The sequence below is a fragment of the Microcaecilia unicolor genome, unplaced genomic scaffold (assembly GCF_901765095.1).
Source record: "Microcaecilia unicolor unplaced genomic scaffold, aMicUni1.1, whole genome shotgun sequence".
NCBI lineage: Eukaryota > Metazoa > Chordata > Amphibia > Gymnophiona > Siphonopidae > Microcaecilia > Microcaecilia unicolor.
Genome location: NW_021963340.1, coordinates 87,750 through 115,602, shown reverse-complemented (window position 1 = coordinate 115,602; position 27,853 = coordinate 87,750). Strand labels below are relative to the sequence as shown.

Genomic DNA, 27,853 nt, shown 5'->3' with positions numbered 1-27,853 from the left:
GGATTCTTCTCCAATTACCAACATGCAGATTTCTTCGAAACGAGTAAGTACAACTGTCTTCTGTAAAGGGGGAGAGGTTAATGTTAAACTGGCTCTCGTGTCTGGGTTTGGTCCACCTCAGCTCAGACCAGCTGGGGCTGTGAATGCTACTCGGTTCAGGCTGTTCCTCCTCCAGAGAGTGGGACTGTAGTTTGGTGCTCCTCCCCTCCTCAGACTGGGCATGCTGTGGATTTAAGCTCCTCCCAGGGCCAGCATTAGAGGGGTGTAAACAGGGCAGTTGCCCAGGGCCCCAAACCTGCCTGAAACTAAAGAAACACAGTCTCCTGAAGGGCTTTGAGGCCTCTTTCTTAATTTCTGCCCTGGCCCCAGCATATTCAACGCCAGCCCTGGCTCCTCCCCTTCATTATGGTCAAAGTGCAGATAGTTCCTCCAGATGGCAATGTTGCTTGGTTCAAGCTGCGCCTCCTCTTCAGGGCAGGAATATTGCTTAGTGGTCCTCCCTCTCCTTACAGTGAGAGAGCTGCTCAGTGTAGGCTTCTCCTCTGCAAGATGAGCATGTTGCTTAGTTCATTCCCCCCCCCCCCCACAGGGTAGGAATGGTGCTCAGTTCAGGTTGTTATTTATCATCCTCAGGATGGGCTGGCCCAAGGCAAGATGCTGCCTGAGGCGGAGCTTGCGTGCACCCCCCCGGGTATTTTAGCTCATCACAGTGAGATTCCAAACCCGGCAGCGATTCCTATACGCTGCCCTGCCGCTGCTGTAACCCACCTGTTCCCTGTACTGAGTCTGCCTGAGCAAAACAGGAAGTTACTTCAGGCTGCCGCAGTAAAGGGAAGAGACGGGTGCCGGCGGCAGCAGGGCAGCATATGGGAAATACTGCTGCTAGGTTTGGAACGTCACCGTGATGAGGTAAAACACCGCAAAGCCACTCCTGAGATGCCGCTCCTAAAGAGTGCCGCCTGAGGGCTCCCACCTCAGGTGGCCTAATGGTCGGGCCACCCCTGATAAGTACATCATCAAAGACTATAAACAAGAAGGATAAAATCCCCACACAAACAGTAGAATGGAAAAGTGAGCAAAATAACCAAAATGAATAAAGTTCAGTCCAGTCGTAAAAGTTTAATAAAGAAATGCTGTTTTCATCTATAGAGGTCTATTAGAAGCAAAAGATTCTTCCATCATAAAAGTCTATAGACAGTATTCACTCATTATAATGAGTGAATAAATACTGTGTTCATTCCAAAGATCTGTGGCACACAGCTAAAAGGACTTGATATGGCTGTTTCAGAAAACAATGCATAATTTGGCGGGATTTTCAATATGACGTCTAAGTCTGACTTTGGACATTTTGCAAAAAAACATCTAAAATCTGAATAGGAAAGAATGTCATTTTCAAAAAGAAAAATCCATCTTTTTTTTTTTTTCAAAAATACTGTGTAGAACAAGATTTTGTGATTTGGACATTTTTTTTGGTCCATTTTCGAAATAAAACGTCCAGGTGCAGAACGCACAAAATCAAGCCATTGAGATGTAGGAGGAGCCAGCATTTTTAGTAGACTGGCAATACGGACATCCCAGGAGAGCAATGGGGCACCCTAGTGGGCACTGCAGAGGACTTCATAAAATGTTGACAGGTACACATCTCACTGTTGCTCCCTTATCTTGTCTGTGGAGCCCCCCCAAACCCCACTACCCCTATCTGTACAGCACTACCATAGCCCTTATGGGTGAAGGGAGCACCTATGTGTGAGTACAGTGGGTTTCTGGTGAGTTTTGGAGGGCTCATAGTTTCCTCCACAAGTGTAACAGGTATGGGAGGTATGGGCCTGGGTCCACCTGTCTGCAGTGCACTGCACCAAGCACTACACTACTCCAGGGACCTGCATGCTGTTCTAATGGACCTGAGTATAACATCTAAGGGTGACACATAGGCTGGCAAGTAATGTTTTAAATCATATTTTGGGGGGATGGGAGGAGATTAGTGACCACTGGGGGAGTAAAGGAGAGGTCATCCCTGATTCCCTCTAGTGGTCATCTGGTCATTTAGAGCACCTTTCTGTGCCTTATTCATTATAAAACAGGTCTAGCTCAAAATGTCTTAGTTTTAGTCCTGGACGGTTTTGTTCTGTTCCATTATGGCTGAAAAACATCCAAGTGTTAGGAATGGCCAGATCAGCCCTTAACACGCCCCCTTGTGATTTGAACGCACTTCTGATGGACTTCATCGAATAACGTCTAAAAATTGGTTTTGAAAATATCGGCCGAGGACGCCAATCTCTTAATCACGCCCCAGTCCCGCCTTCGGTACGGTGCCGACACGCCCCTGTGAACTTTGGTCATCCCCGCGATGGAAAGCAGTTGAGGGCGCCCAAAATCGGCTTTCGATTATGCCGATTTGGGCGACCCTGAGAGAAGGACACCCATCTTCCGATTTGTGTTGGAAGATGGGCACCCTTGACTTTCGAAAATTCCCCCGTTTGTGTCATCAGCAAATTTAATTATCTCACTAGTTACTCCCATCTCTAGGTCATTTATAAATATATTAAAAAGCAGGTCGGTCCCAGCACAGACCCCGGGAAACCCCACTAACTACCCTTCTCCATTGAGAATACTGACCATTTAACCCTACTCTCTATCTTTTAAACAGCTTTTAATCCACAATAGAACACTAACTCCTATCCCATGACTCTCCAATTTCCTCTGGAGTCTTTCATGAGGTACTTTGTCAAACGCCTTCTGAAAATCCAGATATACAATATAAACCGGTTCATCTTTATCCACATGTTTGTTCACCCCTTCAAAGAAATGTAGTAGATTGGTGAGGCAAGATTTCCCTTCACTAAATCCATGTTTGACTTTGTTTCATTAATCCATGCTTTTGAATATGCTCTGTAATTTTGTTCTTAATAATAGTCTCTACCATTTTGCCTGGCACCGATGTCAGACTCACTGGTCTATAATTTCCCGGATCTCCTCTGGAACCTTTTTTAAAAATTGGCGTTACATTGGCTACCCTCCAATCTTCCGGTACCATGCTCGATTTTAAGGATAAATTACATATTACTAACAATAGCTCCGCAAGCTCATTTTTCAGTTCTATCAGTACTCTGTTTTCATTTCATTTAATATCCGCTTTATCCTGTTTGGTCCAGAACTGATTACAACAAAAGAATAAAATAGGAAGTCATGTAAAATATAATGCAGTAAATTCAGAATCAAAGAAATGATTCATTGTAAAATTACAGAGCAAATAACATAAATATTGATAACAAACTAACAACAACATAATGGAAAACAAAAATAGATAAACACCACCACCATCTTGAAAAGAAACATTTAAATAAAAAGGTCTCAATATGATGATGAAATTGGCTATATGTCGAACATCTTACTTCTTGTTTTATCTCCTTTTTTCTACAGCAACAGCTGTATCTTGGGTCAAAATCATCCATTTCCCAGTTGCCATTACACCGCTGTGGAAACTATGGCAAAGCGTGTGCCGAATGCTGTCTGGCTAGAGATCCTTACTGCGCCTGGGACGGGAGTACCTGCACCCGCTACTTACCTAACACTAAAAGGTTGGTACACAGAGTCGTAGTAAGTGGGGGGGCCAGAGCCTGAAGTGGGAGGGCACAATTTGTCCCCACTCCTCCGCTCCCCCCTCCACCAAAACACCACATACCTTGGCTGGCAGGGGTCCCCAACCCCCACCATCTGAAGCTTTTCTCCAGCGCTGCTCTCCTCACATTGCGCATGCTCGATTTTAATGAACCGAACATGCACGCGACGAGAGGGAAGCAGGGCAGGCAATGTAAGGAGAGCAGCACTGGAGAAATGCTTCAGCTGGCGGAGGTTGGGGACCCCCTGCCAGCCAAACTGGGGGCCCTGGATCCATTTTGGGGGGCGCAAGCCCTGTGGCCCCCTGCAGCTACGCCACTGCTCTTAGCAGCAGGACTCTAGTGCCAGGAATCACACTCTTCACCTCTGAGGCCTGAAGGGAAAATAATTCAGTAGAATTACCCACCCAAATTATGCTGAATTTCTTCACATGGCTCCCTATTTGTAACAAATAAATGAAGTTTTATTCGAAGAGCAGCCTTTAAAAATAGAAACGTGCTTGTGTTATGCTATTATGTTGACGTGTTAATAAAATCCCAACAAGTTTCGGCAGCGGACTGCCTGCATCAGGGCCATGCTTATCCTTAGCATAGGTATTATATCTTTTGCAAATAGTAACATCCACTTTTGACTTTTAAGGGCCCTTCTACTAAGCCACGTAAGCGCTACGTGTGCCAACACGCGCCAAATTGCAGTTACCGCCCAGTTACCGCATGGCCCTTGCAGTAATTTCAATTCTGGTGCGCGTCTGCTACGTGCATCTGAAAATATTATTTATTTTCTGACGCACGGCAGCTACGTGCTTCGACCATTACCACATGAAGACCTTACCACTAGGTCAATGGCTGGCGGTAAGGTCTCAGACCCAGAATGGACGCACGGTACTTTTAATTTTGCCACACGTCCATTTTCGGCAAAAATTTGCAAAAAAAGGCATTTTTGTAGATGCGCTAAAAATAATTCTGTGCATGCCCAAAACACGTGTCTACACTACCACAGGCCATTTTTCAGCACACCTTAGTAAAAGGACCCCACAGTGACTACTGATAAAGTAAATACATTTTTAGAAACATTTTATGTGCTCATAGATTTTCTTAAGGACTAGCTTAGACCAACTTGGTCTAATATAGTCCAGTGGCTGCTACAGGGGCAAGGAAATGATTGAGAGATAGTGATTACAGAGGGTAGAAATATGGCAATGGGGAGTAGATTAAAGATGAAAGAGAAAGGAGAGCTGGGGAGGAGTAAGATGGGGAACAGGAGAGCTAGTGGGTGAAAGAAGATGGAAATTTGATATGTAGTTGAAAAGTAAAAAGGAGAAGGGTGAGAGAGAGGCAGAAAAGAGCTAAAAAAGAATGATCAATATGTGAGAGGCAGGAATAGTGAGGCAACAGACAGGAGAGAGGAGAAAAGACAAATGGACTGCAGCCGCTTGAAGAATTAGCAGACGACAGAGAGGAAAGCAGAAAAGAGAAAAGAGAAACTGGAACCAGCAAGATGGAAAAATAAAATATCCAGACAACAAAGGTAGAAACAAAGCATTTTACTTTGAATGTTTTAAATGGAATATGTTAGCTTTTGGAAATGTGCATAGCAAATGTCTTTGTATTGTGTTCTGTAAAAAAGGAAATGCATCTGTTTTATGTCTCCAGGGTTGCAGTAATGTTATGTTTAACTTCTTGGGGTTCCCTTTCAATTTTTGTCAGTGTCACGCTTCTAACGGAACTTCTAGGTTAGTGAGCCCTTGGACCACTGCCGAGGAGCGGCAGCGGCAGGAGAATCACCCAAACACAGGACAGGCAGACAGACTTCCCGGTACCCTGGGCCGAAACTCTCAGAGCAGCTGAGGCAGCTCAGACTGACACCAACTGGACCAGAAATAGCCCAAACTTCACCTGCACTTAACCACCGTTCCTCAGAGGTTGAGCCCCAGAGTGCGGGCGGGCGGTCGGCAGGACTTACCGGACAGGGCAGGAAAGCAGAGCTGCAGGAACCAGGAACCCGGCTGGAGCAGGGCAGCAGGCGCGACAGAGAGAAGCCAGGAGACAAGCCGGGTCTGGCCAGGCAGCAGTCAGAAGAGCAAATCAAAAGACAGGCTGGGTCTGGGCAGGCAGCAGTCAGTAGAATAAGTCAGTAACTAAGCAGGGTCAAAACCTAAACAGGAAAACTCAGCAGCACTGCAAACGACTTCCACCAAAGGAAACTCCTCTGAGGACCTCTGCTGCAAGGCAACTAGGAACCTTTCCAGGTGGTTAATAAAGGCAGCCCACAAGGGAGTTCTCCAGGTACGGGTACTGCTTAGTTCCAAAAAACTCCCAAAACAATCTGGAGGGCTGGAAGATCCGGACTGGACCGGCATATCTTCTGGAACATGGGAAACGGTAAACCATCAATTCGCAGCATTCCCAAGGTCTAACCCCCGGGGCCCGAGGTGACTGCAAGCCAGGAACCTGAACACAACCGTGACCAAAGGCGCCCGGTATAAGAGGCTTGGAAAGGCTAAGCCTCCCCCTGCTGCAGCAGAATGGATCAGCTGTGGAGTCCAGCTGCTCTGAGGGATTACATTGTTGATTTACCTCCATCCTCACTGCAGGAGCTGCAGTGAAAGCCCTCTAGCAGTTGTAGAAATTGGTTTATGGTGTTTCCTTACTGCTGGGAAAGCAGGGGGGGTTGGCTGGAGGTGTTGTAGGATCGTTATCACAGATAATAATTATCTGCGTCCAAGATTCCCAAACACAACTATCTGCACACAGACTGCTCAGCACTCTGTCTAGGGGCGGGAACCTTGGATTAGAGCCTATACAGTTCTTCCGAGAGAAAGGAATGCGACTAGAAAAGCAAGCTGATATATATATATTAGATTTATTATGGTATATCAGGTAAGAAAACAGAGCTAAGGTATACAAAATAGAACTCTGCAAAGCTTTGGCTGAATACAAAATTACTGGCTGATAAGAGTTACACTCATACGTCACACTACTAAACACTAATTCTTACTGGTTACCAGATAAAATTACACCACTGATCAGACACACTATGTTACGAGGTAGTACAGTTATTAGCAGCTTCTCCTGATCACAAGTATGACGGCACCAGCCTTCTGCTCAGGTAAATACCACTAACTAGCCCCCGACTGATAGGGAATAGATCACTGTGTCTCTCACCCGGCTGACCTTCGTGGCAGTCTCTCGGGATTTGCACAGAATACGCCTCAGACTCAAGCTGGATTCACAGCGAGTCTCAGTCGCAGCTGGAAGGGAACTCTGCAGCAGATAAGGAGGTCACAGGTCACTCAGGGCAGGTACAGCTGAACCACGATACTTTCCTCCAGATACACAGTTCATCAGTTGGTGGACCTTATTAGGTCTCACTGGTTTTATTTTCACCTCCACCTTCTTCCAAGGCTTCCGACTAACTCTTCTTGTTCCCGCTCTTCCCAGTATCTCTTGGTCCGGTGGCTGCAGGAACCAATCTGGATCCTCCTCGGTTCACTGCATGGCAAGAACAGTTCTTTGTTCTTGACCTTCAAGCTGTTACATTTTGGTTTGCATTTTCTGTTTCTCACCCGCCTTGCTGGAGCCACCCTCTCAGAGAGATAAGGGGCCTGCTTTGCCCACAGCATGTCCTTGGTGTTGAGCTTCTGCTGTAATTTTCCACAAGCTGCAAAGCTGTTTCTTGTTGACACAGAGATGTGGCGGTCAGATTTTACAGTCTCCATTTTGCTGTCATAGGATTATACAGGCCAAGGCCCGCAAGGTGAGACACCAGGGAAATACTCCTACATATTCCCCCCTTGGAGATGGAATTTACTACAAAGGAGTAAAAGCCTTTTCCAACCTAACTAGTAATACAGCTAGACTGGTTAAGTCAGACTCATGGTCAAGACTGAAGACATAAAACAGTAAATGTCATTAACTCAATACTAACACGCTATCAATGATAACTAGAAGCAAATACTTCATCAATCATAAGGATTGTTCAAACGTAGTTTCAAAAATACTATACAGCAAACTACTAATACTAGAACACTCTTAGTGTGTTAGCAGTTATGTCTTAACACATGAAATTATCATCATGATACTATAAAATGCATGGCAAAAGCATTAGCAATAGTAGTACAGAATATGAAAATGTAAACTAAGATGTTGCATAGTGGAGAGTTACTCATGGTTGACCTCCACAAAGTCTAACAAAGTCAATAGTATGAGAGTCTTTAGACTGTAAAACGACAATGTCCAAACCAAAGTCAATAGGGTGGACCGTGATGAATGATGAGGTGTAAATGGACAACTTCTCACATCAAGAAGACATCAATACAGGAACAATAATGGTCCACGTAATAGTGGGTTGCCAGGGAGATATTTAACAAGGATGACTTCCTGACCTGCACTGAGGACAGATAGCAGCAGAACGGATACTGGGCCAGCATGATCAGAAAAGTCACCAGACAACAAAGGTAGAAAAGATCATTTTATTTTCATTATAGTGTTTGGAATATGTCCACTTTGAGAATCAGGTGCTCAACATTAAAAGTTTATATTTATTTACTTATTTATGGAATTTTATCCCACATTAAACATGAATTAGGGTGTTTTGTGGCTCAACATGAGAATTGTGATATGATTCCTTGTTTCATATTGTTGACGGTCTGCATTTTCCATATAGGTGGTATATTGGTGTATTAGGTTCTGCCCAGTGTAATATTTATGGTACAGTAAGGTTCTGAGTGTGTTTTTGGACAAAGTTGTGCATAGTGTTTGCAGTTGAGCGATTGTGGTTAGAATATGTTTTGAGCAACCACTTTATTCTTTGACATATGATACATATCTAATATCTAAATTTAATAAAAGGTATTAATTGTGACTTATTTTATTTATTTTTTCTGCTTGTTATCAGACAATTATGGATTTAAGCTCCACCCCTGACCCCGCCCCCTTTAGCCTCCCCAAACAGTTGAGCCACCGACCGCTTATGACCGTGACAGTCAGCCATCATTGCTATAGACCGGTTGCTAGTATTCCAGTTTTTTCTAAAGTGTCGGAAGCTATAGTTACAGAGCACTTATATCAATTTTTAGAGAACTGTAACTGAATTTTAAACACTGGTTTCAGGGCCTTTCACAGTATGAAGTCGGCCTTGTTAGCACTGGTCTCAGATGCTAAAGCTTTGCTGGCGAAAGGAACTACGTCCATTCTACTGCAATTTGATCTGACAGCTACCTCTGACATGGTAGACCATACGACTCTTCTCAAATTGAACTCACTAGGAATTACTGGCAATGACTTTCATGGTTCTCTGACTTTTTACTGAACAGACGTTATACCGTTAAAATGAGGGAGGTTTTATCTGAGAGCTGGATTTCTCCTTGTGGGGTTCCCCAGGGTTCACCCCTTTCCCCTATCTTGTTTAACATAGATATGGCTTGTTTTGAGGCAGGTTTTTCTGCATTGAAAGTTTTATTCCTGTGTACACGATATGTTTATTTTAGTCCCCAAATCTGATGATTATCTTATTACTATGTCAAAGGTTGCCTCCTGCATCTCACTCATTGAACATCACAGTGTAATTCTTGGTTTTAAATTAAATGACAAGACAAAATTATTATGGATAGATACTGTTCTAAAGTCAATTCCTGAAACATGACTTGTCCTTAAAGGTTGAGCGCACTGTTAAGGTACTGGGCATCCTGACTCTACTCTTTCTTTTGAACCACAGGTTAGTCATATTGTTACAACAGTATTCTTTAAGCGTCAATTGTTGCATAATGTTCGTCATTATTTTGACAGAAGACATCTCACTGTATTAGTTCAGGCTCTTGCTCTATCCCATTTAGATTACTGTAACAGTCTGTATTCGTCTATCACTGTTGACTGCAAACTAAATTGCAGATCCTACAAAACACTTCTGCCAAACTTCTATTCCACTTAAAGAAACATGATAGTATCACCTCAGCCCTGCCTTCCTGACACTGGTTGCCTCTACAAGCCCACATCTCATTTAAACTAGCTTGCTTGGTATTTCAAATGTTTAATGGAATCGGTCAAGAATATCTGTTAAACTGGTGGTCTTTCTTTTTAAGAGATCCTCAAGAAGAGACCCTTTCTCTTACTCTTTCCTTTGTTTGTTGGCATTAAATATAAGAAAATCTAGAAAAATCTTTTGGCTACCAAGCTGTTCAATCTGGCTCTCATTACCTAAGGACCTGCATTCTGTTACCTCTTACACTGTTTTTCATAAGAATTTTAAAACATACTTATTTAGGAAATAACACCTGAACTCTGTAGAATTTATTATGTTTTTTGGTTTAATATGTTATTAGTCTGTAACCTGCTTTGAACCACCATTTGGTTTGAGACTTAGCAGGATATAAGAGCTATGTCATATCATATATCTCATAACAAACTTCATTTATTCATTGGCCACTGACTTGTCCCTTTGGCTGCTTCATTCCCTGTTTTTATACAGCACCTAAACCAAACCTCAGAGGGGAAAAGATTAGAGAGGGGGATGCTGGAAGGAAGGAGGCAAGAGAGAGGGGTGGGATATACTGAATGTAAAGGGGAAGGAGTTAGAAGGAGAGATGCTGGAGGGAAGGGGCATAGAGAGATAGAGAAGAGAGGGAGATGCTGGATGGAAGCGGGCAAGAGAGGGGTAAACGCTGGCTGGAAGGGAGCAAGCAAAGGGTGTACTGGATGGTAGTGAGTAAAAGGGGAGATGCTCAATGGAAAAGGCAAGAATGGGGAGACACTGAATGGAACGGAAGAGAAAGGGGGGAATATGCTGTATGGAAGGGGAGGAGAACAGAAGATGTTGGAGGGGGAGAGGTGGATAGGGAAGAGGCGATAAGAGATGCTGGATGGAAGGGGAGGGTATAGCAAGGGGAGATGCTGGATAGAAAGGGAGGGTTTATAGGGATGCTGGATGGAGAGGGAAAGGATTAGAGAGGGAGATGCTGGAGAATGATGAGGAAACAGATATGCTGGACAAATAATTCTGTATTCAAGGAAAAAAATCATGGAGAAAGGACCATGGTTGGCTGACAAATGTATTATATGTGGGAATGGAGTGGGTATTGCATCGTTCGTGGAAAAAGTGTTTAGTATCAGTACATATTCTCAGTTCAGAAATGTCACAGCTGAGCAACAGAATACTCCAACTAGTTGGAACTCTCTTTCTCTTTCCCGTTGCAGGCGCTTTCGGCGACAGGACGTAAGGAATGGGGATCCCAGCATCCTATGCTCTGGAGGTTAGTCTCATGCTGGAGTCTTTCATGTCTTCTCTTGCCTACATTGTACAGGACTCTTCTGCACTATCCACTGTAAATGAAATCCTTCTTGCCAAACACTTATCCTGCTCCCTGCTTCCTCTCGACTTATCACATTTAATGCAGGGTGGTGCATTTAATAGAAAGAGATTTAGCTCCTGCTTTTCAGAGGTTGCACAAGGTGAGTTAGATTCAGATATTGTAGTTAATTCTGTGCCCCCTCAGAGGGCTACAATCTAAGGGCTAGATTTACAAACATGCACTGATGTGGCAAGGGAACGCAGAATTTGAAAAGAAGCTTGCTATACAGACATAATAAAACCTTTTCAGATACATTTGAAGCACAGCTCAGGAGAGGGACCTTTGAGTGATGCTGTCTGAGGATCTCAAGGTAACGAAACAGTGTGACAAAGCGGTGGCCACGGCCAGAAGGATGCTAGGCTGCCCAGAGAGTATAACCAGCAGAAGAAAGGAATTGATGCTTGTGAGGGCCCACTTGGAGTACTGTGTTAAGTTTTGGAGGCTGTATCTTGCTAAGGGTAAAAAGACTTGAAGCCATTTAGAGAAAAGTGACCAAAATGGTATAGGGTTTGTGTCACAAGACGTGTGAGGCAAGACTTGATGACCTGAACATGTATGCCCTGAAGGAAAGAACAGGGATGATATGATACAGACATTCAAATATTTGAAAGGTATTAATTTACAAACAAACCTTTCACAGAGACGGGAAGGTGGTAAAACTAGAGGACATGAACAGAGTACTTTTTCACAGAAATGGTGTTAGATACCTGGAATGCCCTCCTGTGGTGGTGGAGATGAAAATGGTAATGGAATTTTAAATTGCCTGGTATAAACACAAAGGAGTCCTGTATAGAAGATATGGAACCAAAAAAACTTGGCGGTCATTAGATGGCAACACTAGTAATTGGGAACTGAAGCCAGTGCTGGGCACACTTGTACAGTCTGTGCCCTGATCGTGGCTGGACAGATTTCAGCTTCCATAACTGGAGAACAAGACCAGTGCCGGCAGACTTCTACGGTCTGTGCCCTGAAAATGACAAGGACAAATCAGGATCAGGTATATGTATCATACCTTTATACTATGAGTTTATCTTGTTGTGCAGACTGGATGGACCATACAGGTCTTAATCTGTCCTACTATGTTAAGAAGACTGTGAGGGAGTCAGTCAGATGATTGAGGGGGTAAAAGGAGCACTCGGGGAGAACAAGGTGATAGCAGAAAGACTAAGGGACCTGTTTACTAAATTGTGCTAAGTTTCTGCTCTTGCCACACCTAAAATGCAGAATTCAGGTGCAATAGATGCAAAGTTCATGTGTGAATGTGGCGGGGGGGGGGGGGCGTACCAAGCATCTGCCCTGTTTTATCATACACAGCAGACACTTACCGCGACAGACCATATTACACGCACTTGTGCTATGTGCAAATACATGTAACATGGGCCCCAGAACTAGTGCAATGACAGGAAAGAGAACGTACTGCATAGTTCTCCTCTCGCTACTTCCTGATCAGCACCCCCTCCGTTCATCCTCACACAATCAAGGACCCCCCTCCCAAGATCCAACCACCCTCTCACAATCAAGGCCCTCCGAAACATCAAACCACCCCCCAATGATAAACCCCTCGCATCAGTCCCAAAGGAACCCCCCTCCCAAGAGCAGAAGCTTCCCACCACCACTGACTTAACTGGGGATTTCTTTGGTTACTCAGTGGAGCAGGGTCAGGCCTTCTGCTCCTGTCCTGCTAGCTCCTGGGTTCAAATGGCACCTGTGACTCTAGTGGTAGTCTCACAGTATTACCACTAGGATTGTACTTGCCATATAAGGTTGCATTAAGTATTGAGGTACTGTGGTAGTCATGACAGCTAATGCATGGTTCCATCCCTTGAGCTAGTTGTGAATGACAGCCATGCTTCATCTCCACTCATGACCTGCCTGAATCCCACCCTTCCTGGCCTAAGCAACTAGTGGGATTGTGCAAACTGCTATCACACGCCAACACCTGTGCTATCTACTAAGCACAATTTAGTAAAGCTTCCCCTAAATTAATTATTTGCTTTGGTCTTTACTGAGAAGGATGTAAAGGAAAATGATAAAGGGGATGGGACAACTTCCCTATGAGGAAGGCTAAAGCGGCTAGGGCTCTTCAGCTTGGAGAAAAGGCGGCTGAGGGGAGATATGATAGAGGTCTATAAATAATGAGTGGAGTTGAACGGGTAGATGTGAAGCGTCTGTTCACGCTTTCCCAAAAATACTAGGACTAGGGGGCATGCGATGAAGCTACAATGTAGTAAATTTAAAACGAATCGGAGAAAATTTCCTTCACTCAACGTGTAATTAAACTCTGGAATTCGTTGCCAGAGAATGTGGTAAGGCGGTTAGCTTAGCAGAGTTTAAAAAATGTTTGGCCGGCTTCCTAAAGGAAAAGTCCATAGACTTATTAATGGACTTGGGGAAAACCCACTATTTCTGGGATAAGCAGTATAAAATGTTTGTACTTTTTTGGGATCTTGCCAAGTATTTGTGATCTGGATTGGCTGCTGTTGGAAACAGGATACTGGGCTTGGTGGACCTTTGGGCTTTCCCAGTATGGCTGTACTTAAGTACCCATGCCAGAAATGGTATTTTAACACAATTTGGAGGAAATGAAACAAATCTCGGTGAACCTGGAAGATGAAATATGTCAAACTGACAAGACTGGATGTTACGCACAGAGTACTGAAAGAACTGCCAGTTTTTAAAAGCAGTTCCAGAAATGATCCAGCTCTTTGCTGGCAGCAAGCAGCGACTTGTACCCTGCCCTGGGGACAGGGTCCAGGGTCCTTGTGCCTACTCACTCAGGCCCACCCAGAATTGGGTGTCTGTTTATGCCCCTGCTGCACACTAGCCATATGTTTTGAAGTCATCTGAAGCCATCAACTCTCTTTAATCCAACTGATTGTCTCATCCACAACACTTACAAAAATGAGTCAAGCTGTACAATTCACTGCTGGAGGATACAGTCAAGACAATTAGCATAGCTGGGTTTTAAAAGATTTACTCAGCTTCTTAGTCATGAAGAACACCTCTTATCTCTGGAGGTGAGCAACAACAAAAGGATCCATCCTTTTGAGATCTTCTGGATACTGCCTAGTGACCTAAATCAGCCACTGTCGAGCTTGATGGACTCTTGTTGAACCTACGTCTCCCTTGGTTTTCTGGAACAGCCCATCTACCCTACTCCTCGGACTTTCTCTTGCTGGTGTACGTAGGGACTTGTGTTGCCTCCACCTTGGTGTGATTCAGCATGGCATATCTTATGTTACTATGTTAAATGAGCAATGCTTGCCAGGAACCAATGACAGTACTTGTTCTTTGCAGATCACCACAGAAACAACGTAGTAGAAAAGAAGCTGTATGGTGTGGAGGGCAGCAGCGTATTCCTAGAGTGCTTGCCCAAGTCTCTACAAGCTCATCTCATGTGGACTCATCAGAAAGGAAGTGAGAGCCCAAGGAAAGAGGTAGGAAGTGATCTTCAATAAACAGGTAACACGTGTAGACTATGCACTTTTTACGTTGCTGATTCAAAGTTTTCTCGTGAGAAATTTCCAGAATGTTTGTTACAGAGGTAGAAAACCAGAATTGACTTATGGTCAGCAGATTAATTTACTTCTACATTCTCCCTCGCTTCTTCTGTCCTAGCTCTCTTTTCTTTTTGCCACCCTGCTGTGTGCTGCATAAGTCAACGAGTTTCTGTTTAAGAACGAAGGTGGTTGGTTCTTATAGAGTCATCCCATCATTACACAATACTACCCCCGAACCGGTAGAAAGGCTAAAGTAGTGCAATAGAAGAGAAACAGAGATCAGAAAGGCATCCCATAACTATCTTAAAAGACAGAAAATAAAGAATTTTGTCAAGATCAAAAAATAAGGGGCCCTTTTACTAAGTTGCATAGGCGCCTACGCATGCCCAACTCATGTCAATTCAGAGTTACTGCCGGCTACCGTGGCCCGTGCGGTAATTTCATTTTTTCCGCACATCTGCTTCGCACACTAGAAAATATATTTTATTTTCTGGTGCAAGGCAAAAATCAGGCAGTAACTCCGATGATGCGTGTATGCGATTACCGCATGGTTAACGCGAGAGACCTTACCGCTAAGTCAGTGACTGGCAGTAAAGTCTCAGACCCAAATGGACGTGCACCAATTTTTATTTTGCCGCACGTCCATTTTCAGCAACATTTTTAAAAAAGTGCACTGAAAAATGGATCTGCACGCGTGCACAACACGAGCCTATACTACCGCAGCCCATTTTTCAGCGCACATAGTAAAAGGACCCCTCCTTTGAGAAGCCAAGTAGTTACTCCACTTGCCTTCTGAACTGGGTGCATAATTATATCTGTAGTCCATGCTTCACAAAAACACTGTCAGATGCAGTCTAATGTCCCTGATCTAAATGTCACATTTTAGTTTAATCAGCTTTATAGAACAAACAAATAAAGATATATTCATCCATCAAAAACTAAAGTTGTTCAGCATTTTATGTCATTCCCTTCTCTCTTCCCTTCCCCCACCCTTCTTCCATAGCAATAACAACTTGTACAATAATTGAACAGAGAGAGACCATCAATTAAGAATCTGAAATGTTCATTATTGTACAATAGTATACCAGACCGAAACTCCCCCTCCCCTTTCTCCTCTATTTCCATTGATCTCCATTCCTAATCCTGCCCTCTTTCCTCTTACCTCTCCTAACCCCGCCCCAAGAAACAAAAGATAAACACCATCTAACATGAGAGGTTTACTCTGCTAACCTCTCAGTATACTCCTACCTACCCAGTTCCTTTTCCCCCCTCTTCACCCCCCTACTAAAATTACCCTCCCCTCATAGAGTTGGTCTGAAGAAAGTTTCGAATATACCGTACAATTAGAGGTCTAAGTTATTAATAACCATATTTTGCACTTTAGAAGATAAACTCTCAATATATCTTTCCCATATTAACCAAAATTGTTTTTCCCTACGATGACTCAATCTAGCATCTTGAGCTTCCAACACCATCAATGTGTGTAGGACATTCTTCCAGTGCAAAAAGAGGGAACCACATTTTGTGTCCAATATTGCAGAAGACATTTCCTCCCTATTACCCCCACTTCTCTCAGTATTATCTGTTCTCCTTTCCCTATCAGCCCAAAAGCATGTCCTTTCCAAACAAAAAAAACAGTGGGATAAATGAATTTGGGTTTCCCGTAATAAATTCTCAAAGTATCTGTGTACCACTCTACCCCCTCCAAAAAATTTGCGCCTCTTGACATGACCGTAGTGCGTGTGATATTGAACCCTCCATGATACCACATTTAAGGCAGAGGGACAAAAGAACACATCCAGCTTTATGGGCTTGAATCTGGGAGAAATAAGGCCACTGAATTGTTCTGTAGTGCCATTATCTCAGTAACGCACTGCATACCAACGTAGAAGTATTTGATAAAGAAGCTTTATACCTAGGTGTAACACTTATTCCTAAATCTACCGACCACAATCTATCCTAGTATCAAAATCTTGAAGTGGAGCGAGTTTTCTTGTGTATATTTACTACTGATACTGCGTTCAGTAAATCAATAGCTATAAATTCATATACCGTATTCATAGTCCCCATAAAGAAGCCTATATGTTTCAATGCCTGGACATAATGATGGAGCTGATGGTGCGCAAATCTATTCGTGTTTAAAAACTGATATCCCTGCTGCAGAGTCTCAAAAGATAATATGCTCCCAGCTTCCATAAACATTTGATTTAAATATTGGAATCCCCTCTCCGCCCACCTCCAAAGACCGCATTCTCTAAACCTGGGGTGTAAAGTGTAAATTCCCCAGTACAGAAAGGTGACCACTTTCCAAGGTCTTTTTTTTTCCTTAAAGTTAAGATCCAACTATATTGGGCGTAGAAAAAACATGATCTCTAAGAGATTGTGGCAAATGACAGGTTTTCACCTGAAGCACATAATTTAGGTGCAACATAGTGAACAAAGCCTTTTCAATATGTAAGGGGGATATAATCATCCAATTTCATTATCCAGTCTTTTATGTGCCTCAAGAGACATGCATGATTATAGGCATAAATTTGGTAATCCCAAACCACCTTTATTCCAATTCCCATAGAGCCTAGAAAATGGTATTTTTTGTTTCTTCCCCACCCCCAGATAAATTTGGTTAAAAGTTTTTTTGTAATCCTAATAGGTCCTTCCTTAATATCCAGATGGGGAGAATTTGAACATACAACCACTTGGGAAATAAAACCATCTTACATGAGCTTATTCTCCTGACCAAAGACAAAGGGAGGGTTTTCCACACTTCTAATCTTGTTAGTGTACTGCATCAGCTAAGGGATAGTTTGAGGAAAGCGAGATACTTACGTGTAGCAGGTATTCTCCGAGGACAGCAGGCTGATTGTTCTCACATGTGGGTCGGCGTCCATGGCGGCCCAAGAATGGAGGATTTTTCCAGCAAAAATCAAAAAAAGCTTTAAGACAGCTTCCGGAGCGCAAGGGACTCGCACCGCGCATGCGCGGCCATCTTCCCACCCGCGCGCGTCCGTTCCCTCCTCAGTTATATCAAAAAAGCAAAGAAAGAACATAACTCTAAAGGGGAGGAGGGCGGGTTGGTGAGAACAATCAGCCTGCTGTCCTCGGAGAATACCTGCTACAGGTAAGTATCTTCGCTTTCTCCGAGGACAAGCAGGCTGCTTGTTCTCATATGTGGGGTATCCCTAGCCCCAAGGCTCACTCAAAACAACAAAAGAAGGTCAATTGAGCCTCGCAACGGTGAGGATATAACAAAGATTGACCTACAAAGAAACATCTAACTGAGAGTGCAGCCTGGAACAGGGTGGAGTTGGATTCTAAACCCCGAACAGATTCTGCAGCACCGACTGCCCAAATTGACTGTTGCGTCGGGTATCCTGCTGGAGGCAGTAGTGAGATGTGAATGTGTGGATTGATGACCATGTCGCAGCCTTGCAAATCTCTTCTATAGTGGCTGACTTCAAGTGAGCCACCGACGCTGCCATGGCTCTATGAGCCGTGACATGATCCTCAAGAGTCAGCCCAGTTTGGGCATAAGTTAAGGAAACGCAATCTGCTAGCCAATGGAAATGGTGCATTTCCCGATAGCTACTCCCCTTCTGTTGGGATCGAAAGAAACAGACATTTGGGCGGAACTGTCTGAAGGGGCTTGTCCGCTCCATATAGAAGGCCAATGCTCTCTTGCAGTCCAAGGTGTGCAACTGACGTTCAGCAGGGCGGGTATGAGGACGGGGAAAAAATATTGGCAAGACAGTTCACTGGTTCAGATGGAACTCCGACACCTTCAGCAAGAACTTAGGGTGCATGCGGAGGACTACTCTGTTATGATGAAATTTAGTATAGGGAGCATGGACTAGCAAGGCTTGCAGCTCACTGACTCTATGAGCTGAAGTAACAGCCACCAAGACCTTCCAGGTCAAGTACTTCAGATGGCAGGAATCCAGTGGCTCAAAAGGAGCTGGGTGAGAACTGGTGGCAGTTTGACAGGGGGCTTTGACAAAAGCAAACCTCTCATGAAGCGAACAACTAAAGGCTGTCCAGAAATAGGCTGACCTTCCACACGTTGATGGTAAGCACTAATCGCACTAAGATGAACTCTTTCAGAGTTGGTCTTGAGATCAGACTCTGACAAGTGTAGAAGGTAACATAGTAACATAGTAAATGACGGCAGAAAAAGACCTGCATGGTCCATCCAGTCTGCCCAACAAAACTAACTCATATGTGCTACTTTTTGTGTATACCCTACTTTGATTTGTACCTGTCCTCTTCAGGGCACAGACCGTATAAGTCTGTCCAGCACTATCCCCGCCTCTCACCACTGGCTCTGGCACAGACCGTATAAGTCCTGCCCAGCACTATCCTCACCTCCCACCACCGGCTAGCTCTGCCACCCAATCTCGGCTAAGTGTAGAAGGTATTCAAGCAGGGTCTGTATAGGACAAGAGCGAGGATCTAGGGCCTTGCTGTCACACCAGACGGCAAAACCTCCTCCATTTAAAAGAGTAACGCCTCTTCGTGGAATCTTTCCGGGAAGCAGCAAGACTCGGGAGACACTCTCAGAAAGACCCAAGGAGGCAAATTCTACGCTCTCAACTTCCAGGCCGTGAGGGCCAGAGACTGGAGGTTGGGATGCAGAAGGGTCCCCTCGTTCTGAGTGATGAGGGTTGGAAAACACTCCAATCTCCACGGTTTACTTCGGAGGACAACTCCAGAAAAATAGGGAACCAGATCTGACGCGGCCAAAAGGGAGCAATCAGAATCATGGTTCCGCAATCTTGCTTGAGTTTCAGCAAAGTCCTTCCCACCAGAGGTATGGGAGGATATGCATACAGAAGGCCTTTCCCCCAATGCAGGAGAAAGGCATCTGACGCTAGTCTGTCATGGGCCTGAAGCCTGGAACAGAACTGAGGGACCTTGTGATTGATCTGTGTGGGCAAAAACATCCACCGAGGGGGTGCCCCACTCCCGGAAGATCCTACGTACAATGCCCATGTTGAGCGACCACTCGTGAGATTGCATGATCCTGCTCAACCTTCGGCCAGACTGTTTGTTTATGCCTGCCAGATACGTGGCTTGGAGAAACATGCCGTGACGGCAAGCCCAAAGCCACATCTGGACAGCTTCCCGACACAGGGGGTGAGATCCGATGCCCCCCTGCTTGTTGATGTAATACATGGCAACCTGATTGTCTGTCTGAATTTTAATAATCTGATTGGACAGCCGATCTCTGAAAGCCTTTAGAGCGTTCCAAACCGCTCGCAACTCCAGGAGATTGATCTGAAGACCTGATTCCCAGAGGGACCAAGCTCCTTGAGTGCGCTCCCCACCCCAGGAGAGATGCATCCGTGGTCAGCACTTTGAGAGACTGGGGAATTTGGAAGGGACGTCCCAAGGTCAAATTGGATCGAATTGTCCACCACTGAAGGGAATTGTGAAAATCGGTGGACAGCTGGATCGCATCCTCTAGATTCCCTGCAGCTTGATACCACTGGGAAGCTAGGGTCCATTGAGCTGATCTCATGTGAAGACGGGCCCTGGGTGTCACATGAACTGTGGAGGCCATATGGCCTAGAAGTCTCAACATCTGCTGAGTCGCTCTGGCCATGGAGACAAGAGACAGAAGAGTGTCTGCCCTCGCCTCGGGAAGATAGGCATGAGCCGTCTGGGAGTCTAGCAGAGCTCCTACACATTCTAGCTTTTGAACTGGAAGAAGATGGGACTTTGGGTAATTTATCACAAACCCGAGTATCTCCAGCAGTTGAATAGTCATCTGCATGGACTGTAGAGCTCCTGCCTCCGAGGTGTTCTTCACTAGCCAATCGTCGAGATAAGGGAACACATGCACTCCCAGTCTGCGTAGCGACGCTGCAACCACCACCAGGCATTTTGTAAACACCCTGGGTGCAGACGCCAGACCAAAGGGCAGCACACAATACTGAAAATGCTGTGTTCCCAGACGAAATCGAATCCTGTGAGCGGGAAGTATCGAAATGTGTGTCTTAGCATCCTTTAAATCCAGAGAGCAGGTATTTGTTCAGGGCCCTTAGGTCTAGGATGGGACGCATCCCCCCTGTTTTCTTTGCAACCAGAAAGTACCAGAAAGCCCTCTGTGCCCAGGTGGAACGGGCTCGACCGCATTGGCGCTGAGAAGGGTGGAGAGTTCCTCTGCAAGTACCTGCCTGCTCTGGAAGCTGAAGGACTGAGCTCCCGGTTGGCAATTTGGAGGTCTGGAGATCAAATTGAGTATGTACCCTAACCGAACTATTTGAAGAACCCACCGGTCGGAGGTTATGAGAGGCCACCTTTAGTGAAAAAAGTTTAACCTCCCCCTGACCGGTAGATCGTCCAAGCACAGGTACTTTTATGGCTGCTGTGCTCAGCTGGAGCCAGTCAAAAGCCCGTCCCTTGCTTTTGCTGGGTAGCTGCAGGGGCCTGTCTGGGCATACGCTGTTGACGTAAACGAGCGCGCTGGGGCTGAGCCTGAGAAGGCTATCGGGAAGGTGGATTGTACCTACGCTTATTGTAAGCATAGGGGGGCAGTCCTCCTTCCCTGGCAAAACCGTCTACCCGTTGAGGTAGATGCTGAAGGCGCCCGGTGGGAGAGATTGTCGAGGGCGGTTTCCCGCTGGTGGAGCTGCTCTACCACCTGCTCGACTTTCTCGCCAAAAATATTATCCCCAAGGAACATCCGCAAGCCGCTGCTGGGTTCGACTATCCAGGTCAGAGGCACGCAGCCATGAGAGTCTGCGCATCACTATACCTTGAGCAGCGGATCTGGATGCAACATCAAAAGTGTCATAAGCACCCCTGGACAGGAATTTACGACATGCCTTCAGCTGCCTGACCACCTCCTGAAAAGGCCTGGTGTGCTCCGGAGGGAGCTTGTCCACCAAGTCCGCCAGTTGCTCAACATTGTTCCGCATGTGGATGCTCGTGTAGAGCTGGTATGATTGGATCTTGGACACGAGCTTAGAGGACTGATAGGCCTTCCTCGCAAAAGAGTCCAGAGTCCTAGACTCTCGCCCCAGTGGCGCCGAGGCAAAATTCCTAGTACTCTTGGCTGTCTTGAGAGCAGAATCCACACCCATAGAGTTGTGAGGTAACTGGGACCTCATCAACTCAGGTTCTCCGTGAATCCGATATTGGGACTCAGCTTTTTTGGGAATGGTGGGATTACTGAGTGGTTTCGTCCAGTTCCTAAGCAATGTCTCTTTAAGGACATTATGCAAAGGGGGCAGTGGACGACTCCTTAGGTGGTGAAGGATAGTCAAGGACCTCGAGCATCTCAGTCCAGGGCTCATCCTCAGTTACCACCGGGAAGGGAATGCCCACAGACATTTCCCGGACAAATGACGAGAAGGTGAGACTGTCCGGTGGAGAAAGCTTCCTCTCAGGTGAAGGAGCAGGATCAGAAGGAAGACCACAAGACTCCTCGGAAGAGAAATACCTGTGATCTTCCCCTTCATCCCATGAGATATCCTCCTCGATATCGGACAAGAGTTCTCTAACTGCAGTCCAAAACCGGGCCCGTCTTGACGCCGAGGAATGCCATCCTCTATGGCGATGCCGAGAAGTCGACTCCCATGCCGGCAGTGATGAAGCTCCCTCCAGCGACATCGACGGGGAGTTGACCTGGGAAGCAGTCGAGGCCGATGCCGCAAGCGGTACCGGCGTCGGGGACCGCACCACAGGCATAGAGCCAGCTGCCGCTTCCATTGACAGCACCGAGGGCGCAAGCACCCCCAGTACCGAGACAGGCTGACGCAGCAGCCCTTCCAGGAGACCTGGAAGAAGGGCTCGGATGCGCTAGTCTAGAGCCGCTGTCGAGGAAGGCTGTGGGACCAGTGCAGCAGTCGGCGTCAATCTGTGGAGGCCTGGGAGGCGGTACCGAGCTGTCTGAAGATCTACGCACCGACACCTCTTGTATGGAGGGTGAGCGCTCCTCCCGGCATCGACGCTTCTCGGGTGCCGAACCCTTTGACGCCCCGGAGCTCCCAGTACCGTGTCTCAAAGGAGACCGATGACGATGCTTCTTTGCCTTCATTCGAAGCACGTCACCGGCACTCCTCGGTACCGACGAGGAGGACAGGAATCACAGCAGGAGCCCTCGAGACAGGTGGAGACCCACTCGATGGCTCACTACTCCCAGCTAACGTGAAGTCCGGACAGCCATTACCTGCGCTCCCAATGTCAATGCCATCCCCGGTGCCAATGTCGACGTCGACGCCGAGGAATCAGTCGGAGCTCTGAAAAGACAGTCCCAAAGAGCTCTTCTCGATGCCTGTGTCTGCTTTTTCAAGCTCAGACACAGCTTACAGGCGTCTGGGCGATGATCGGGCCCAAAGCACTGGATGCACCATGAGTGCGGGTCAGTGCCCGAGATCAACCGCTGGCACCGAGCACACTTCTTGAAGCCGCTGGGAGGCTTCGATGACATGAGCGGATAAAAGGGAAAAAACTAAGAATAAGGATTTTTTTTTTTTTTTAAACTGGAAAAAAGAAAAAGACAAAGAGGCAACGTAAAACAAAAAGAAAGCGCAAACAAGAGCGCTAAAACGCCGAAGTCTTTCTCTGAGCCTGAGAGAGAGAGACCGACACGCAGCCACTCTCCTCCGCAGAAAAAGAAAAACTGAGGTGGGAATGGACGCGCGCGGGAAGATGGCCGCGCATGCGCGGTGCGAGTCCCTTGCGCTCCGAAAGCTGTCTTAAAGCTTTTTTTGATTGTTGCTGGAAAAATCCTCAGTTTCTGGGCCGCCGTGGACGCTGACCCACGTGAGAACAAGCAGCCTGCTTGTCCTCGGAGAATAAAGTTTCCTGAAGTTGCTTGGTAGCTGTATTCCCAGGTATCTGAAACTTCCCTGGGCCCATTTAAGTGGGAAAGTGTCACCCCAGCCCCTTTGAATGGAAACATCAGTTACCATAGCCTCCAACTTGTGTGTTTAACCTAAACTGAAAAATCACCATAATCTGCAATATTCTCCAATAGTGTAGGTAGTGAATGGTGAAGGGTTGTCAGATGCACAACTAAATCATCAGTAAACACTGAGATTTTAAATTCTTGTTGTCCTAGCCTCACCCCTTTAATTTCATTATTCGACATGATCTCTTGTATGAGAGGATCTGGTGTCTGAACAAATAAAAGCAGGGACAGAGGACATCCCTGCCTGGTTCCTTCTTCAATAGAGAACAGATCTGTATGAGTCCCATTCACCCACACTGATGCTCCTGGGTTTTATTACAGTGTATGGATAGCATCCTGAAAATACCCCTTTATACCATAGTGCTCTAGAACCCCATGTAGAAAACTCCAAACCACCCAGTCAAATATCTTCTCCACATCAAAACTTACTAGCAGAGAAGACATCCCCCACACCCTGGTTGCCTCCAGTGTTGCCAAAAGTCATACTCCGCATATCTTGATTAGACAAATCCCACTTGGGGATCTGCTATGATACATAGCAATAGCCTCACTAAGCGATTTGCTAAAACCTTAGCCAGTAGCTTGGTTTCAAAGCAGAGCAATGAGATTATAGGATTTGGGGGCAGTGGGACCTTTCCCAGGTTTTGGGAGCATTATAATATTACTGAACAAGTTGTCAGGTAATGAATGCGTAGGTATTATTTTGTTAAACATAGCTGTTAAAAGGGTGGTTATCTTATCCCTCAAGATTTTGTAAAACTCAGAACGGTATCCATCTGGGCTGGGTGCTTTCCTAAATGCGCTTTGCTAGATATCCCAGGCTACCTCTTTCTCACTGATGAGACTATTAAGCAGCTCTCTATCCACTTTGCTCATATATGGCAAGTCATAGTAACATAGTAGATGACGGCAGAAAAAGATCTGCATGGTCCATCCAGTCTGCCCAACAAGATAAACTCATATGTGTATACCTTACCTTGATTTGTACCTGCCTTTTTCAGGGCACAGACCGTACAAGTCTGCCCAGCAGTATTTCCCGCCTCCCAACCACCAGTCCCGCCTCACACCACTGGCTCTGGCACAGACCGTATAAGTCTGCCCTCCACTATCCTCGCCTCCCAACCACCAACCTCTCTTCCCCCAACTGCTCTGCCACCGTACTGCACAGGATTCCTTTATGCATATCCCACGCATGTTTGAATTCCGTTACCGTTTTCATCTCCACCACCTCCCGCGGGAGGGCATTCCAAGCATCCACCACCCTCTCCGTGAAAAAATACTTCCTGACATCTTTTTTGAGTCTACCCCCCTTCAATCTCATTTCATGTCCTCTCGTTCTACCGCCTTCCCATCTCCGGAAAAGATTTGTTTGCGGATTAATACCTTTCAAGTATTTGAACGTCTGTATCATATCACCCCTGTTCCTCCTTTCCTCCAGGGTATACATGTTCAGGTCAGCAAGTCTCTGCTCATACGTCTTGGAACGCAAATCCCATACCATTCTCGAAGCTTTTCTCTGCACCGCTTCCATTTTTTTACATCCTTCGCAAGGTACGGCCTCCAAAACTGAACACAATACTCCAGGTGGGGCCTCACCAACGACTTGTACAGGGGCATCAACACTTCCTTTCTTCTTCTGATCACACCTCTCTCTATACAGCCTAGCAACCTTCTCGCTATGGCCACCGCCTTGTCACACTGTTTCATCGCCTTCAGATCCTCGGATACTATCACCCCAAGATCCCTCTCCTCCTCAGTACCTATCAGACTCTCACCGCCTAACACATAAGTCTCTCGTGTCCAAAGAGTTAGTATTATCTTTCCAGTGTAGTTTTGTGAAAAAATCACGAAACAGACTACCTATTTCTATATCTGATCTTATTATAAGAACATAAGAATAGCCATACTGGATCAAACCATCTAGCCCAGTATTCTGCTCCCAAAAGTGGCCAATCCAGGTCACAAATACCTGGCACAAAACCAATTAGTAGCATCATTCCATGTTACCAATCTTGGGACAAGGTGTGGCTTCCCCTATGTCCACCTCTATAACAAACTATGAACTTTTCCTTCAGGAAATTGTCCAAACCTTTTTTTAACCCAGATACACTAACCGTTGTTACCATGTTCTCCAGAAGCAAGTTCTAGAGCTTAACTATTCATTGAGTGAAAAAATATTTCCTCCTATTTGTTTTTAAAGTATTTCCATGTAATTTCATTGAGTTTCCCATGTTTGTCTGCGCTCAGATAAGTTTCTTGAAGGCTCGGTTTCTAAAATGTCACATTTTAATGTCTCCTCAGATTCAGACGGACAACCGTATTGTGAAGACAGACCGAGGTATTCTGCTACGTAACGTCCTCCGCAAGGATGCTGGTATCTACCACTGCCATGCCATTGAGCATGGCTTCACCCAGACTCTCATGCTCCTCTCTTTGGAGGTAATTAGCACCCAGAAAGCCGACTCCATCTCCCAGGAAGAAGAGACTTTTGAGTCGCTGTCTTCTCCTGTCAGCCGTAAAGTCTGGTACCGGGATTTCCTGCAGCTCATTGACCACCCCAACCTCGATACTGTGGACCAAGTATGTGAGCAACTCTGGATTCGCAAGAGTCATCAGCCGAAGAAGAAACCACCACCGCCACTCCCACCACTCAATGTCAAGAGCAAAGCCCACAAGTGGAAGCACCTGGAGGAGAAGCGGAAAGCTAGAAGCCGACGGACACATGAGCCACTGCGTGCTGAGAGAGGCCCTCGCAGTGCCTCCATCTGGTGACCAAAGTCCTTGGAGCTTGTTCCATGAACCTTTGCAGTTGAGCCTATGTAGGTGAAATGAATTAAACAGAAAAAAAAAACTCAATGAAACATGAATCCCTCGGAAAGCCTTATTGTGCAGAGGACAAAAGAACTCTTTATCAGTAAACCACTAATGTTTGAAGTTTACACGTGTAGTCTGTAGGTGAAAGAGTGGAATTAGAGTTAGCTGAGGCTCTTTGGAACTGGATGGAGCTGATCAAATCAATGAAGAAAGAAAGAAAAAGTGTGTCAAGGAGTGGGTCTTGTAGGTCTCTCATTACCAATGAACATGGTAATGTAGAAAAGCATTTATATAGTACAAAGACGAGGCCTTGTGTATTGGATCTGTAACAAGCCAAAGGAGAGAAGCATGTGTTCCTACAAAGATAAGAAAGGTAAATGAGGAATGAGACAAAAGTTTTGGCATCGAGCAATCCCAGCCCTGAGTCTCTGGTAGAATGCCATGAGAAAAAGCAATATAAAGAAGACACCCTTTCCTTTTCGGCTTTTCTCATTCCCTACTTCTCAATGTGGTGGTCCAATCCTTTTCTGCCTTTCTACTCAACTAGTTTCCTCTTAAAAGTTCCAAGTTTCTGTCACTGACTCATTTGCAGACTGTATATATGAAAGCATTGCAACTACTTTCTTTACCCCTTCCCGAACTTCCATCCCCAAAAGTCAAAGGGACTTGGAAAGATGGCTAACTGGATATATCAGCTCCATGGTGTATTCTGAACTGTTACCATGACTGAAGGAGCAGGTAGTATAAACTCTTCTCCCCTTCCCTAGGACAACACAATCACTTACATATTTATTAATGAACTGTAATGGATGAATGTAAAACCATCTGAGGAGAACACACATCCTCAAACACTCCAGCTTTAGACTAAATGGTTAAAAGTCCTCTTTGTTAAAAGGACCATCTGAAAAATCTGTGGCTGGAATTTTCTTGGAAAGCAAGAGAGGTTTCATAATATTGTAAAATGTTAAAATGTTTCAATGGTTGGGGCAGTGGGAAAGTTTGCATTTCATGGTTGTGTTTGATCCAAGAGGTTCCACAAGTCAAGAATGAGCTGAGCTGCAGAGAACCTTCAGTGGCTGTAATGCCATCCAACAGATAAAGCCAATCTCAGCTCTCACTGCAAAGTCCCAAGACACTGAACTTATTTTGAAAGCTATATTGAGTTATGCTGGATTGTAGTATATCTTAGTGTTCAGTTGTGAATCGGTACAGCAAAGAACAGGACCGAGCTCTCCTGACCACCTTCAATAATAGTTGCAGAAAACCTAGCCACCAGCCAGGACAGTAGACGAAAAGCAGAAGTTTCTATCCAAGTAATAAGCACCCAAACTGCTTTTATGTTCCAAAGCCGTGCCTCTTGACAGTTATTCCTATGAAATTACAGGCCATGCCAGCTGACCAGTGTACCTGCATTGTTCTTAAGATTCCCGGCAGCTGAAGATAATTGTTTTGAAAGCTGTACAAACATTGCAGTTATGAAATGACCAGCTGCCTCCTTAGCCCTCATCTCCTTGCCTTCTGGTTCAGTTAGTTATAGTCTTGTCTGTTCACAAGCAGAAGTAACAGGAACAGTCAAAATGCACTTATGATCCACTAGGCTACAAGACCGAAGACTCTATAAATCATGGTACATTTTTTTAACTCTTGTTTTTGCTCAGATGA

At 45.4% G+C, this 27,853-nt stretch overlaps 1 protein-coding gene across 1 annotated transcript; it reads left to right on the top strand.

The window, feature by feature from the left end:
• Positions 1–27,853, top strand: LOC115459212 (semaphorin-3A-like). The gene is made up of 5 exons (XM_030189077.1): positions 1–43; positions 3,421–3,578; positions 10,809–10,864; positions 14,261–14,400; positions 25,679–27,853. Exons 1-5 carry the CDS (start codon positions 23–25, stop codon positions 26,147–26,149), a joined length of 846 nt encoding a protein of 281 aa, XP_030044937.1. The 5' UTR covers positions 1–22; the 3' UTR covers positions 26,150–27,853.

Coding starts and splice junctions, on each gene's coding strand:
- LOC115459212 (XM_030189077.1), top strand. CDS start 23: ATGCAGATTTCTTCGAAACGA. Junction 10,865..14,260: donor CAGCATCCTATGCTCTGGAG/GTTAGTCTCATG, acceptor TGTTCTTTGCAG/ATCACCACAGAAACAACGTA. Junction 14,401..25,678: donor GTGAGAGCCCAAGGAAAGAG/GTAGGAAGTGAT, acceptor ATGTCTCCTCAG/ATTCAGACGGACAACCGTAT.